We start from the raw sequence: 13,872 nt of genomic DNA on the forward strand, positions 1-13,872 counted from the left end.
AGAAAAATTATAATGATTAAAAAAATATATAAAAAGTAAATTAAAAAATATTTATATTTAAGTAGTGTTTTAATATTGAAATAAAACGAGACTAACTACAAATCGGACCTTAAAATAGGCAGGATTTATTATAATTTTTATTCATTATGTAAATATAATGGGGTTTATAACTTTATATACTGTAAAATTACTGAAAATTTCAATTCAATTTTAAAAAGCGTCCAAACTTTCACAAAAGTTCTCTGTAACTCTCTAAGATTGATTTGGAGCATTCACAATGATTCTTTTATCTTATTTTTTAAAGCATATCATTAAATCTTATTTGTTCTATTTTATAAATTGACTTTTATAATATATTATATATTAGTTTATTTATTTTTTTTCATATCATTTAAAAAATATTTTTTATTCTTTTAAAACATTTCTCTTCTACCAATAAAATTTTAATATTTATATATTTTTTTATATTTATAATATATTATTATATACAATGTAATACAATTTCGTCCTATACACACAAAATTTAAAAATACATAAGCTAAATTAAAATTAAAAACAAAATCAAAATATGAAAAAATTGGATAAATAATATTTTTAAGATATTTTTTACAAAAAAAAAAATCAAATAGAGGTTTTTTAAATAAAAAAACCCTCTATCCGACTTCAGATTAATGATGAAAAAGCTTATGGTAGGGCTTTTTTTAAAAATGTAAACAATGGACTAAAGTCCCAAAAAGCATGAGATAATTAACATTCAGAGTCTCACATCTTGTCTGAGTGGAGAGAGTCCAACAATATTACTTTATAAATGCAGTATGGGTCTGGAAATGAATAATGTAATTGAGGAACAATTCTTAGGTCATTGAAATTGACAACTTTATCTCCAACCAGTGGAGTGGCCACCAAAATCTCTAATCTACGTATTTAAACCTGTCTTCCCCACTCAAACCACTAGAATGAAGATTTTATCTATTAATTATCGACCTTGCATCAATAAATCAAATTCTTAGACTGCATTTGGATATTGAGGCGATATCAGATTATCTGAATTGGTATGTGAATAATAATATTTTGTTGGTTTAATTTAAATGTATTTAAATATATGATATAGATTGAAATATGTATTTGAATGTATGAAATAAATTGATATTAGTTTAACATTTTATGAAAATTTGAAAAAATAGGTCCCATCAATGATGCCAATGACGCAATCACATGGATTCTTGACAAACGAGCAATCTTTTTCCATGAAATTGGCTTAGGATTGTCTCCTATTTTGAGGATATTCACGCCTCTCTGTAATCTGTTTCCTCGTAAACAACCATTAGAATTCACCATAATGCCGACTCCGAGATACATAATATCGTCAAATAGGCCGCTTTGACAGGATACGGATTTAATGATGACAGGATATAATATTCATCCGGATTAAGCTCATCCTGACGATTCCCTGTTAAAAGTGGCAGCTTCCCACCAACACGGGGGGAGAGAATGGAAAGGTTGCTTCTTAGATTGATTTTCACACAACACTAGGGGCCCAGGGGGCATTGCAGATGCGAAGGACTAAGCCCAAGACCCATCTGCAACTCCAAAGGTGGCCCAATTAAAGGAATTTTGTAGTTTTTCCTGATATGTGCAATATTCCGTTGGTTCTATATCCTAAAAGCATTTAAGAGGTTCATGGAATGTTATTCAATACGATAGCAGCACATACTAGAATTCCGGGGTCTCCATTATTTTACCTCAATTTATGGCTGTCTGAACAGGAAACAAATCACATGTTCACAAGCAGCTACCATTGTTATGAACTTATGATGTAGCCAACTTTAATTAAAAGAGAGAAATTTATCAAAACAAAATCTACCATATATCAGAATTGAAATGCCTTTATATTATTCCAAGTTTTAACCGATAAGATCCTGCCTTTGTTCTGACATAGGCAACATGTATTGCGGCATAAAATCATGTCTTAGTTCTGAAAGTACTAACAACAATTCAAAGCCAAGCATCCTTTGAAACACTGAGCTCATTCAGGATGAGAGGAGATGATAAGGAAAAGATCCAATGAATGGGAAGGCCCACTAATAGCACCAGTCTTGTCACAAGAAGGAAATGAAATTCAGGATCAAAAATTTGAGGACCAGTTGGCAGAACTCCCGACTCTGGGCATGCCAACAGATTCCCTTTTAGACTCTGTGTCCACCGAGAAATTTGCACCACACACCTCGCCTGAACTGTCTACCCTTGGCACTGGCTTCACTTCATTAAGGGGGTGTTCAAAACTCCTCAAGCCTCCAGAGGTCGTGAAAAAGCATCCTTTGGATAGCAGAAGAAACAGCGTAATTAGCGATAGTTATGCTAATTATTGAACTTTCTAGAGAAGAGTGCAGTGACCAAAAGTTCATGCTAATTAGCACACAGAAAAAGAAACAGGAAGCAAGATCCAAATTTTAAGGTAGATAAGGAATGAGGAAGGTAAAATAAAGAACCAACAGAACACGTAAGAAGATAAAAATGCTCGTCTTATTACTGAAATTTGAAAATCACCCACATCCCGGTGTTTGTTATATTGTGGTACTAAATCAGCTTAAGCACACATTTCAAAGCCCGCAAGTTTTAAGTCTCTTGAATTTTATCCCAATACTTGTCATCTGGATCATTAAGAAAAGTTTAAAAGAATTACGAAGAAATTCTCCAACATAGGCATCCATTTTTTCTAAAATGGCTATGGATACTTGTTCATTATTATATACCTTTAGGAAATGGTGCAAAAGATTTCCCACAGCCCTTCTTCAAAATTTCGTCATCATCTGACAGAACAAGATTACCTTCAGAATCAGTACCCCAGAAAAAGGGAACACTTCCATCGGGATCCTGTGAAAGAGAAAACCAGAATTAGCTCAAGTAAAGCCAATAATGATCAGTACACACAGATTATATTTATAAGGGGTCCATAATACAGAAGCATAAAAGTAAAGGAAGAAAGATATACTCACAGCGGCAATAAATGTGGCTTTAGAGGTGCTGTCATAGACAATAAACGCAAACTTCCCTTGGATACCTCTCACAACCTGATCAGCAGGATAAGGACCACGGTCTCTCAGAGTTCTGTAAGCTTCAATAACAATGACAGCCTCGTTTGCTGTTTTGTTCAACCCATATTGTTGCTTAAGCAGAACAAAATTTTCAATGTGGCCTTGAAACATGCAGAAAATGTTGTCCACTACGGCAAACAATCTAACAATAAAACACGTGGAATATCGACAGTTAATTTGAAGTGCCAAAAAAAATAGATCATCATTAATGAAAAATAAAAAGATATAAGCAGAGAAAAATAACACTGAAAAATACGAGCAATAGCTGTCCAGCAGAAATTATCATTTGTCTTCTCCAAGACAAAACTCAGTGTTTTAGAATGCATAACAAAATTACAAAACAAATCAACGAGACCAATGCATAAATATGGGATTCAGAGAAAATCTTACAAATTGAATAATGATATTCACACATAGAATAATCAATCCCCAATGAGAAAAAGTTAAAAAGTCCCTAGAAAATAAATGTTTTTTCATTCAAATGCGATGAAGAAAATCAATAGAATAATTTTATTTCACGGGACATCCAAAGGTCCAAAGAATTTACGACAATAAAGTGATCTAGACAACAAGTTGAACCAGCCTTGTCTTATATACCACTGCCGATACAAAGAAACTAAAGACAAAATAAGGTATTTGTATTTGGGTTACACGCTAGTGTAAAATCGATATAACCTAAGAATATAAAACTCACAAAAGAATTCAGATATGAAACTTGATTGAATAACTGGGATGACAGAAACCACTGATCAAAAGAGAGTTTGAATTCCTTGGTCATGGCAAAGGCGGGAAGGCCCCCATTTTCCAAGAAGACCTTACAAACCCTCAAAGACATAACATTTAACAACGGACAATCCTACGCAAACTCCTAATGATCGTCTTTATTTCCTAATATTTCTCAGATACCAAACGAAGCATTAGCACTTGCAGCCGGAAACTCACGCTATTAAATTAGAAGAGCTAACAAGAGGACACCAAGATTATGAACTAATGCAATGATATTCAGAATTTAGTCCACAAATGTATGTATTAGGAGAAAAAAAAATATCTGCAAATCAAAGCTCTAGGATATTATGCATAACCATGAAAAATAGAATAATTGTCACTTGCACAACACATAAGAGCCATATTTCCTTTGAAAGGACCCCATATAAAATAAATAAATAAAATTAACATGCTCTTGGTCCCAGAAACACAAGGAACCCAAGAGAGAAAAAAGAAAAGAAAATATAATAATAATAATAAATCAATCAATAAATAAACTTCGGATGCTCTGTCGAAATCCCAAGTTTCCTTTTTCTTTTCCCATCATTTCTCCCAAAGCAAACATCCCACAATGGCACAAGCCCAAGACCAGCCCATCCATAAAATGAGATCAACTCCACATGAAAAAGAAGAACAAGAAAATGAATATTTTACGTATATTTTTGTTGGGTTTTTTTATGTGCTGTGGTGGACGTTAAGAAATCTTTTATCTTGTCGTTGTACCTGGGGAGGAGGGGGTTCTGTTTGTCGAGCGAGTATGACACGAGGCCCGCAGAGCCGAAATTGACAGTGACGGAGCCAGGGTGCACAGAGCTGAAGTGGTGGACCAGAACCCCATCTTTCAGAGCCGAGAGGGTGCCCGAGTGAGGGCTCTGCAGGGCCTCCGGGCTCTTCGCCACCAATTTGTCAAAAACTGCCAGCATTGTCTTCTTTCTTGATTGTCGATCGAATGAAGAGAGAGAGAGATGGAAAACGACTATTACTTACCGAGTATGAGAGAGAGAGAGAGAGCTAATCACTAGGTAGTTAAATAGGATTCGTTGAAGCAGGAAATTTCGATTTCCGGGACTGCCCTTTTTTCTGACCATTATTTATCAGAAAAATGATATTTATAATCGTGATTATACAAGCGGCGTATAATCATTTTAAAAAAAATAAATTAATATAAAATTTATATAAAAAAAATTAATTTTTTAATCGTAGACCTTACTCTTTTTTAAAGCAATTACACTACATTTATAATTCTATGACTGTATGTAATATTACTGTATTTATTATTATATAAGAGCAATGCTTCGTAATACAATTTTTTTTTAAATATAAAGAAATTATTTCAAAATTGCCTTTCAATGGATCTTGTAATCTATTATTTATTTTTTAGTTTGCTACAAAAATTTATTAGATGTGAAGGGAATAACTATTCATAATTATAAACATTTTAAGTTAACTTCTCTTTACTACTTATCATTTTTCATTGAAGGAAAAATATTAAAAAGTGTGATATTTAAATGATACGAAGAAATAATGAATAAATTGATATATAGTATATTGTAAAAATCAATATATAAAATAAAAAAAAAAAAATTTTAGTGATATATTTTAAAAAATAAGATGAAGAATTCATTGAGGGTGCTCAACAATAGAATGCAACACTCCCAAATTTTAATGCGTTAATTGAGCTTAGAATTTTATCCTTAACAAAACATAGAGATATAATTATGGGCCTTAATTTTCGTAGGCATGAATATAGTTCTTATTTAAATGTTTAGTATCGAATGATTAATCTATTCAAGGCGACTCCAATGTGGTAATTCAAGCTATAACAAGTTTCTCAGGTAAAGATTGGATTTTAAATTCCATCATCAATGACATAAAGCATCTTCTGAAATCCTTTAAGATTTGAAAAGTGAGAAAAATACATTGATTAAAAAATGGATACACACAGTCTGGCGTAATGGTCAGCGGAAACGCAACCCTCCAACAACATCCCCCTAATCCAACTTCCCCAATGTTTATTACAATTTCATAGTGGGAAATACCCTCCCATCAGCTCTGTATAATTAGGAACTCTGCTATACTTGTATTCTCTGGTTTATATATCTATATCAACATGCATAAAAAAAAAAAAATATTAATCTATTCATGATTAGATTGAAATCAGGATATGGCTGAGTTGAAGGTTTGTCTAAAGCGAGTCAAGACTCTGCAATCTCTCCTGTTTGGATTGCAGGTAATTCGGGCACAGGGTGAGGGGGTGCAGGAGATGGAGTATAGAAACACATGATGATTTGCCTGTGCCATAAATTATTTTCGATGACAATAAAGGTCATTGTAATTATAGCGTTAAAGGAATAGTAGTTGGGCAGTAAGTACGAGATTATCCAGTTCCTTGTAATAATAAGACCAGTACTCATGTTCAGTGATAAACGTAATCCAAATGCGATGGTTGACGAATAAACAAAATAACGGAAAAAAGGAAGGGCAATCTTGTAGCCTTCATCATTACAAGTCCATTAAAGAGTTATCCAATTAAAATTAATAAATCAATTACAGCAAGCTGTCGTGGCAAGTCACATTTTATTGAGAGAAGAAGAGAAGGGAAGGGGGGGGGGGGGGGGGGGGGGGGGGGGGGGGGGGGGTGGGGGTGGGGGTGGTTATCACTTGCAATTATAAAATGAAAATTGCTATTTATCTAATTAAATTACCGTCCTATAAATTGAGGGAAATTAAAAGTCACATTGTAGCTGAGAAACAACAAGTTACTAATATAAACCCAACACATATAAATATACCAAGAAACAGAAAAGGAGCTCAACTATAAGCCTCACCGTGATACTAAGCTAAGCAGACATTAACATATCCCACGGCTCAAACTCGGTTGTATGCCACTGATTTGCTGAACAGCTGCCGTATATAGATTACTTGTAATGCGCTTGCAACGGCCAGCATAATATATTCACCAACAGTGTAGAATACAACGCGCTTTCTTGTGCTCTCATTTGCTAAGGCAGGAGCACAGAGTGGTCAGTAATCAGTACGAGGAGTAGATAGATAATATCCAGCAGTAGTAAGGAAGATGACCAACCATTCTAACTGATGGATGAGTGGTTCCTTTGTTAACAAGTTATATTCATCAAACAAGGGCATTAATCCAGTACAAATGAGGTGGTAGTTTGAGGGTGTAAAAAAAGTAATTTTCTTAACCTTATATCAAAACGATTTTTTTCACAGCCTACATACAGTCCACGCCCTAGCCATTGCTTCCGCTGGATCAACGGGATCCCAATCTCAATTTCCTAGGTATGCAGTTTGTGCTTGTCCTATTGAGAAACTGAAGCTACCTTTTCTTTTTCACTACACTAAACCAATGGGGCTTATCCAAAGGCTTACAATAGGCTTTTGTTTGGCATAAAACAAATATACACGGACATCTTGTATGTAGGAAATTCCTATGTAAAAATTTGTCCAGGAATCAGGCATATATATGGAATTGCGAGAAAACTACATAGTGGCATACTTAAGTCAAATTATGATTCTCATTTCAATTCATGGAAAATAACACTTACTGTTACGATGCCGAGCATCACGTGCTTTCAAGTACTTCTGCTCTGCTGTAACAGAATCCAGTGCCTCTCTCAGCTCAGCAATTTTGACATTTATTGGGTTCAAATGTTCTGAAAAAGCCACAATCTAAAGTTAGAAAGGTAGAGCATAAAACAGATATGGAGCACATATCAGCAACACGTTGATTGGGTTACCAAAGGTGTGACAATGTAGATTTGAATACATGATGAAAAGAACATCAAAATCCACCAATAACAACATATTGATAGAGACTTTAACTGACCGTCTTTAGCCAGGTCATGCTCATTAGGAATATGACCAACATGTATGTAGAAAGAAACAGTCTCCGGTGTTGAGTAAGGATTCTGAAAACAGAATTTGTACATTCCACTTCGTGGGGCCTTGAATTCAAACTTGTCACCGGATGTTCCCTTCAAGGTTTTCACCTCATTACCAGCAGGAGACGTCACCTATACAAAACCCCATTCTTATGATGTATAAACAACTAACTCGAAACTAAAGACAAAAATCTTAGAAAATTCGAAGAGTTTATTTGAATAGCTGATACTGGTAAATAGCAACCATTCATCAGCAAGATCGATAGAAAACGGTTTCCAAGTTATGTATCATTTAGTCAAAAGCTTTCGTCACAGACATTTCAAGGGGCCTCTTGGAGGGCTTCGATTAAAAGGTTACATATATGATGTAATTCTTCCTTAAATAATTCCAGGAAAAGAATCCGACTTGTTACAAATGAGAATGCACCCGAGGTCATTTCTCATTATATTCGCTCCAAGTGCAAGATGCAAAGCCAGAAACTAGGACCTGAGGTTCTTAGGCACTATATCCCGTTCACATGTTTTGCATCATTTATGTGCCCACTTTGCTGCTCATCTTTGTTTCAAACCTTTTTTTCCATATTAAGTAATATAAACTTTATTAGAGCAAGTAAAAAGGTGTAACCCAAGTACACAACAAGTATACAAAAGAAAACTTTGTTTCCATCCTCCTTGGGTTATGATTAGAACTATATCTATTTTTCCTCCCTTTCTATTTTCGCATTAGCTTATTTATTTACAAGTGAGCCAAGCATGATTCCACAATCAAGTTGCATTCACCGTTTTAAGTCTCCAGATTAAAAATATGCACGTTTATCTTGGATTTAAGGAAAAGATGAGGTGAGTATAAGATCCAGGGTAATGCATCTAAACCAAAGCTTCAAACCAAACACTCGATACACTCGCACATAAATAGCACCAACTCCCAAATTACAGCCACAGGCCAAATTACAACTTTTTTAATGACGTTGAAGTCACCACGGCAGGGTCCTTCAGACCCTCCCCAGGGATTAAACCCGGAGACACGCTGCCACTTGACGGAATCGTGATCGGGTAATCCAGGGAAACTCCTAGTCCTGAATCGAACCAGCATGTCTGACTCTAGAGTTCAACCCAAGCCGAATACTTACCCACACGGGTCAACATTACAAATAAATTCACAAGCGAATTACCGTCATCATTAGGTACTCTTAGAAACAAATCAAAACAAAATATATAAATCGAAATTTTATATTTCTAAAAGAAAGATACCTCCACTTAATTGTGCTTAATACACCCATATAAAATTTTCTAGATGGGTTCGAGTTTTAAGAAAAACATGAACATAGCGTATATCTTTCTCCCCAATCAAACGAAGCCAGTGTGTATAAAATTTTTCTTTTTTCAGTAAAACGCATATATTTTGTTCAAACAAACAATTAAGAATAAACCACAATGAAACAATCAATCAACAAATAAGCAAAGAAGATAAGCCCTGACAATAACCCGGCACGGAGAGAAAATTATAGATATATATAAGAAAAAAATCTCACTGTAAAATCTATGCCGGGATGATCAGAGCTCCAGAAGATGTCGTGATCGACCACCACGAAGTTTCCAGAGACGTTGTCGCCCTCGTAGAGGACGTACTCATAGACGCATTCAACGTCGTTTACAGTGACCGAGAGCGATGAGATTCTTCCAACGAAGTTGAAAATCACCAGAAGAATCATTAACAAGCAGATCTTCACGCTTTTCTGTCTCTGCTTCAGCCTCTCCATTTTTTTTCTGGGATTTTTCTTTTTTGTTTTTTCTGAGATTTGGGAAGCTAGTGTCGAAGGAGAACACACGACCTGGGTTTTGTTCTGTATTACGAACTGGGCGTTTTGACGTCGATACGGTACCGTTTTCGTACTCGCACTTGTTTTTTACTTCTCAACCTGAAATAGGACATTTAGGTACTGTTCAGCCATAAAAAAATTTCATCACAAATATAAAATTTTCATCTTATCATTATGATTTTTTCAAATTTACATATAAAATATAATAAACAATTTAACTTTTTTCAAATCTCAATACAATAATAATATTAAAATATAATATTTTAATATTTAATTTTAAAACTCAAAATTCTCATCTAAAAAATCTCAGTAGCTAAGCAGAAAAATATAAATTTTTATACACCACAAAAATATTTTATTTTTATCACACAAAACACATTTATTACTATTAAATAATTATTATTTAATAATATTTATATAACATTTATGGTGTGCACTAAGAAAATATTTGAATAATATTTATCTTTCTTTTTTTTTTAAAGTTTACATTTCCAAATATAAGATAAGGACAAAGTTTTCGTTATAGGATATTTTTCAGTCCATCTATAAATATGAGAAGCGCTGATTAAATACATGACAAACATTGTTAAGCTGTTACTTAATATGACTCAAGGAACCTGAGAACGGCCAATATATATGGCATTGTTCTTCCCATGATTATAATCCAAATCACACCCGACTCCTGAGAGTGCCTAAGGTGCAACAATGCCTGGGTTGCAAGGAAACAAACTTTAGAGGCCAATATATCCAAAAAAACAAACCACATTAGCTATTTTGATTATTGACTCCTAATTAAGTATTTAGATATTAATTGACTCTAATTAAGTATTTTGATAATTGTAGGTTTTAATCTCACGAGTACGTACTCTCTTTATAATAATATAATCAACAAATAAAATGTAAGGTCTCATTTGGGAAGTGGGATAAGATGATAATGAATAATACTATACACCATATTTTTATCTTATTAAGTAAGATGTGACATATTTAATACTATTGGATGATAAAAAAAATGTAATAAATGATCATTCAATAATGATAAATATCACATCTTACTTAATAGAATGAAAGTGAGACAATAGTATGGTGTATAAAATTTTCCATTCAAAATATTGTTAAACAAACAATTACTCAATTAAACAAATCACACAAATACTCAACACAACAATTTGGTCACGAAATGAAAACTCATTTGAAGAACGTCTTCAAATTCTAAGACTACTTCGGATGTAAATCACCACCTCAAATCTACTTTAAAAACCTTAGTTTGTTACAACCATTTTAGAAGTACTCACAAAATCTTTGTAGTGGCCAAACCTGGCTTCCAATACCGTGAGTGACCTACTCGATCTCTGCATGCATACAAATCTAGAACTCTAACCTTTCTATAGTTTTTCACGAGAACCTATCAATCTCTGCATCAACAACAACTCCAAAAACCTTCTAGCCAATGAGTACAAGTGGACTCAACCGTGTTTAATATTGAGTGTGATATGATGAATATGTATTTTCCAACATATAATTAACTTTGAATATAGAAGGGAGTTTCTCTCGAGTGCTATTGGAATGGGCTCTATTTTATCTTAGTTTCTCCTCACACCAGAATAGAACATAAGTTTCCTTTCATACCCACCAAGGAATACGGCGCTTAAATCCTAGTTTAAGTGACAATTCTGAATATTCACTCGAGTTATGTGTCGAGTACACGATATACTTTAGAAGTAGCTTGAGTGCCATGTCGAGCAAGGGTTGAGTGATCTCTCTATATGGGTTACCGCTTGAACTCTATGTCAAGCGATAGTTGAGCGAACTCTTTGTCTGACTTCCGCTTGAGCTCCAAGTCGAGCAAACTTCTATATGAGTTCCACTCAAGTTCAATGTCCAACGCCTATCGAGTGAATTCTCTGTATGAGTTCCGCTCGAGCCATGTTGAACTCCCTTCGATCACTTTTCACTTCAACCCACTTCAACATAAGGCTATACACCAATGAGTTGTGCATCAATTTTGGTGCCAAGCCGAGACACCAGTGATGTCTATCATGAGTCTATTAAATCGGCCGAAACCGAGGGTTTGGGAAGAGAAAACCAATCATATCGATCTCAACGTGCGTCGGTGTAGTTTTTGGTCTACCATCGACGTCTTCTATGAAGGAGGAGGAATTCAGGAATAAGAAAGAAGCGTCATGTTGTTGTCTGTCATGGAAGAACAAGAAAGTTGCAGAGTGCTAAAGAGGAAGAAGAAGAGGGGTAGGGGAGGGGGGCTTATTAATTCATTTTGAAAATGCGCCAAAAGGTGCCGTTCTATTATATTTTATTTAACATCCAGGCCCGAAAACGATATCGTTTTACTTAAATAAGTGAAACGACACCGTTTTATGTACATATATTCTAAATATATATATATATATATATATAAATAGACTGAATCGGTTAGTTCAACTATTTCTCAAGGGTTCAAATCAGTGCTAGACTGTCGATGTCAGTTTTCTTTCAATTCCTCTCGCTCGCCGATCGATTCTTTGTCGGTTTCGTGCTCCGGCGGTCGGTCTGATTGGTTCACGACCGGTTTGGTTGGTTCCTATACACCCCTACTTCAACACTCATTACGACACAATTTTACAAAGATTTTCACAAGAATATACCAATACACTTATTTCTACATTAACAATTTGAGTTGAGTATTTTTTAAATTTTAGAAAATGAGATAAAAACAAGTTAAATAAAAAATATTATTTTATAATATTATTTTTATTTAGATATTTGAAAAAGTTGAATAATTTTTTATTTTTTGTTTGAAAGTTTATAAAAGTTATAATGATTAGTTTGAAAAGGCTGTAATAATTAGTTTGAAAATTTTATATTTAAATTATATTTGAGAATGAGAGATTAGATCTATTTTAAAAAACAAACCCTAAATCTACTCGTCCTAGTGTTGTGTTACAGGCATGAAGGATGGTTGGTGGGAGATGGAAGAAACGACATTGCTAGGGCTTGAGGGTGTCAAAAGAGTCTGCATTGGGAGGTGATCTCATCTCATCTCATCTCATATTATCTCATCATTAAAACTTTATCAAATTTTCACACAAAATATAATAAAAAATTTAACTTTTTCAAATCTCAATTCAATTTTTTCAGATCACAAAATAATAAAAATAATATTTTATATAACTTTTATCTTTTATCTAAAATCATTTCATCTCATTTTATCTTATTTCTAAATCCAAACGAGACATAAAGGAAGAAAGAAGATTAGTGAGATATGAAGACGTGGGCTTTGGGCCATGAGGTTGGGCTTGTGGGCTTCAGAGTTCATAAGCCAGTTACGTAAATAAAAGGGGCATGTCCCGATAGGTAGTCCAGTTCATTTTCCAGTATAGTAAGTGTAGTAGTTATATGTTGTTTGCTTTTTATTGGCTGTTGTTTGAAGTGGGTACCATCATTGGGTAGACTATAGTTTCTGTAAGTTTGTTACTGAGATACATATACGGAGCAGTAATCGCAAATTTGTACAAGATATATCTAGAATATTCTCAATTTTCTTCTTCTTCGTCCCTGTTCTCCTGGAGGTACTCTCCTCGAAGTGAGGTTTATCATAAAGAAAAATATAATTGTAAATATAATTATATATTAATTTACATATTAATTTAATATGATTGGTTAAAAAGAAAATTTTATTAAAAATAGTGTTAATTTAAATTTTAAACATGAATAAATCAGTATTAGTACGTAGATTAATATGTAACTTTATTTGTATGTAGTAAAATGTAATTGCTACTAAATAAGGGAATTATATAAAAATATGCATTATAATATAAAATATGTTACAATGAGATTGTAGATATTATATAACGAATTAAAATACAAAAAAAAAAATGACATTTTTAGAACTAAATATCTCATGTAGCAAGGTGCTAAAATTAAAGAGACTGGACTATTGGCGAGGCCGTAAAAAAGCATCTCCATTATTGATCATTAGATTGACATCTAAGCCATTAAAATGGATAGGCCGATACATTCTCATTGATCACTTTCCATAACCATTATAGCCGAAGTTCTTAAACTTTTTCCTATCATGCTGCTAAATTCTCCTGTGAGCCAATTTAGGAGTATGAGTAGTACGGCAGTTTCCTAGAACTTTTTCTGACTTCCATTCTTATCCAGATGTTGGTGTTTTTCTTTGCCATTTGCTGCTTAATGACACTCTTGCTATTTTAAGGGGTTTGCAATTTATTTCTCGTATGGATTTTCCAAGACTCGTAATTGAGGTTGATTCACAATCCAGAGTTAATA

General features: G+C 33.8%; 2 protein-coding genes across 2 annotated transcripts; both read right to left on the reverse strand.

The window, feature by feature from the left end:
- Nucleotides 1-1,868: 1,868 nt before the first annotated feature.
- LOC122278064 (stem-specific protein TSJT1-like) lies at nt 1,869-4,862 on the reverse strand. The gene is made up of 4 exons (XM_043088147.1): nt 4,584-4,862; nt 2,997-3,237; nt 2,754-2,874; nt 1,869-2,316 (listed from the first exon to the last, which is right to left on the reverse strand). Exons 1-4 carry the CDS (start codon nt 4,781-4,783, stop codon nt 2,126-2,128), a joined length of 753 nt encoding a protein of 250 aa, XP_042944081.1. The 5' UTR covers nt 4,784-4,862; the 3' UTR covers nt 1,869-2,125.
- A 1,685-nt stretch (nt 4,863-6,547) lies between these two features.
- Nucleotides 6,548-9,587, reverse strand: LOC122278071 (transmembrane emp24 domain-containing protein p24beta3-like). Its single transcript, XM_043088157.1, has 4 exons — nt 9,295-9,587; nt 7,708-7,894; nt 7,427-7,534; nt 6,548-6,862 (listed from the first exon to the last, which is right to left on the reverse strand). The coding sequence occupies exons 1-4, from the start codon at nt 9,520-9,522 to the stop codon at nt 6,729-6,731; spliced, it is 657 nt and encodes a 218-aa protein (XP_042944091.1). The 5' UTR covers nt 9,523-9,587; the 3' UTR covers nt 6,548-6,728.
- Between the last annotated feature and the right edge of the window lie 4,285 nt (nt 9,588-13,872).

Source organism: Carya illinoinensis, chromosome 1, assembly GCF_018687715.1.
Source record: "Carya illinoinensis cultivar Pawnee chromosome 1, C.illinoinensisPawnee_v1, whole genome shotgun sequence".
Taxonomy (NCBI): domain Eukaryota; kingdom Viridiplantae; phylum Streptophyta; class Magnoliopsida; order Fagales; family Juglandaceae; genus Carya; species Carya illinoinensis.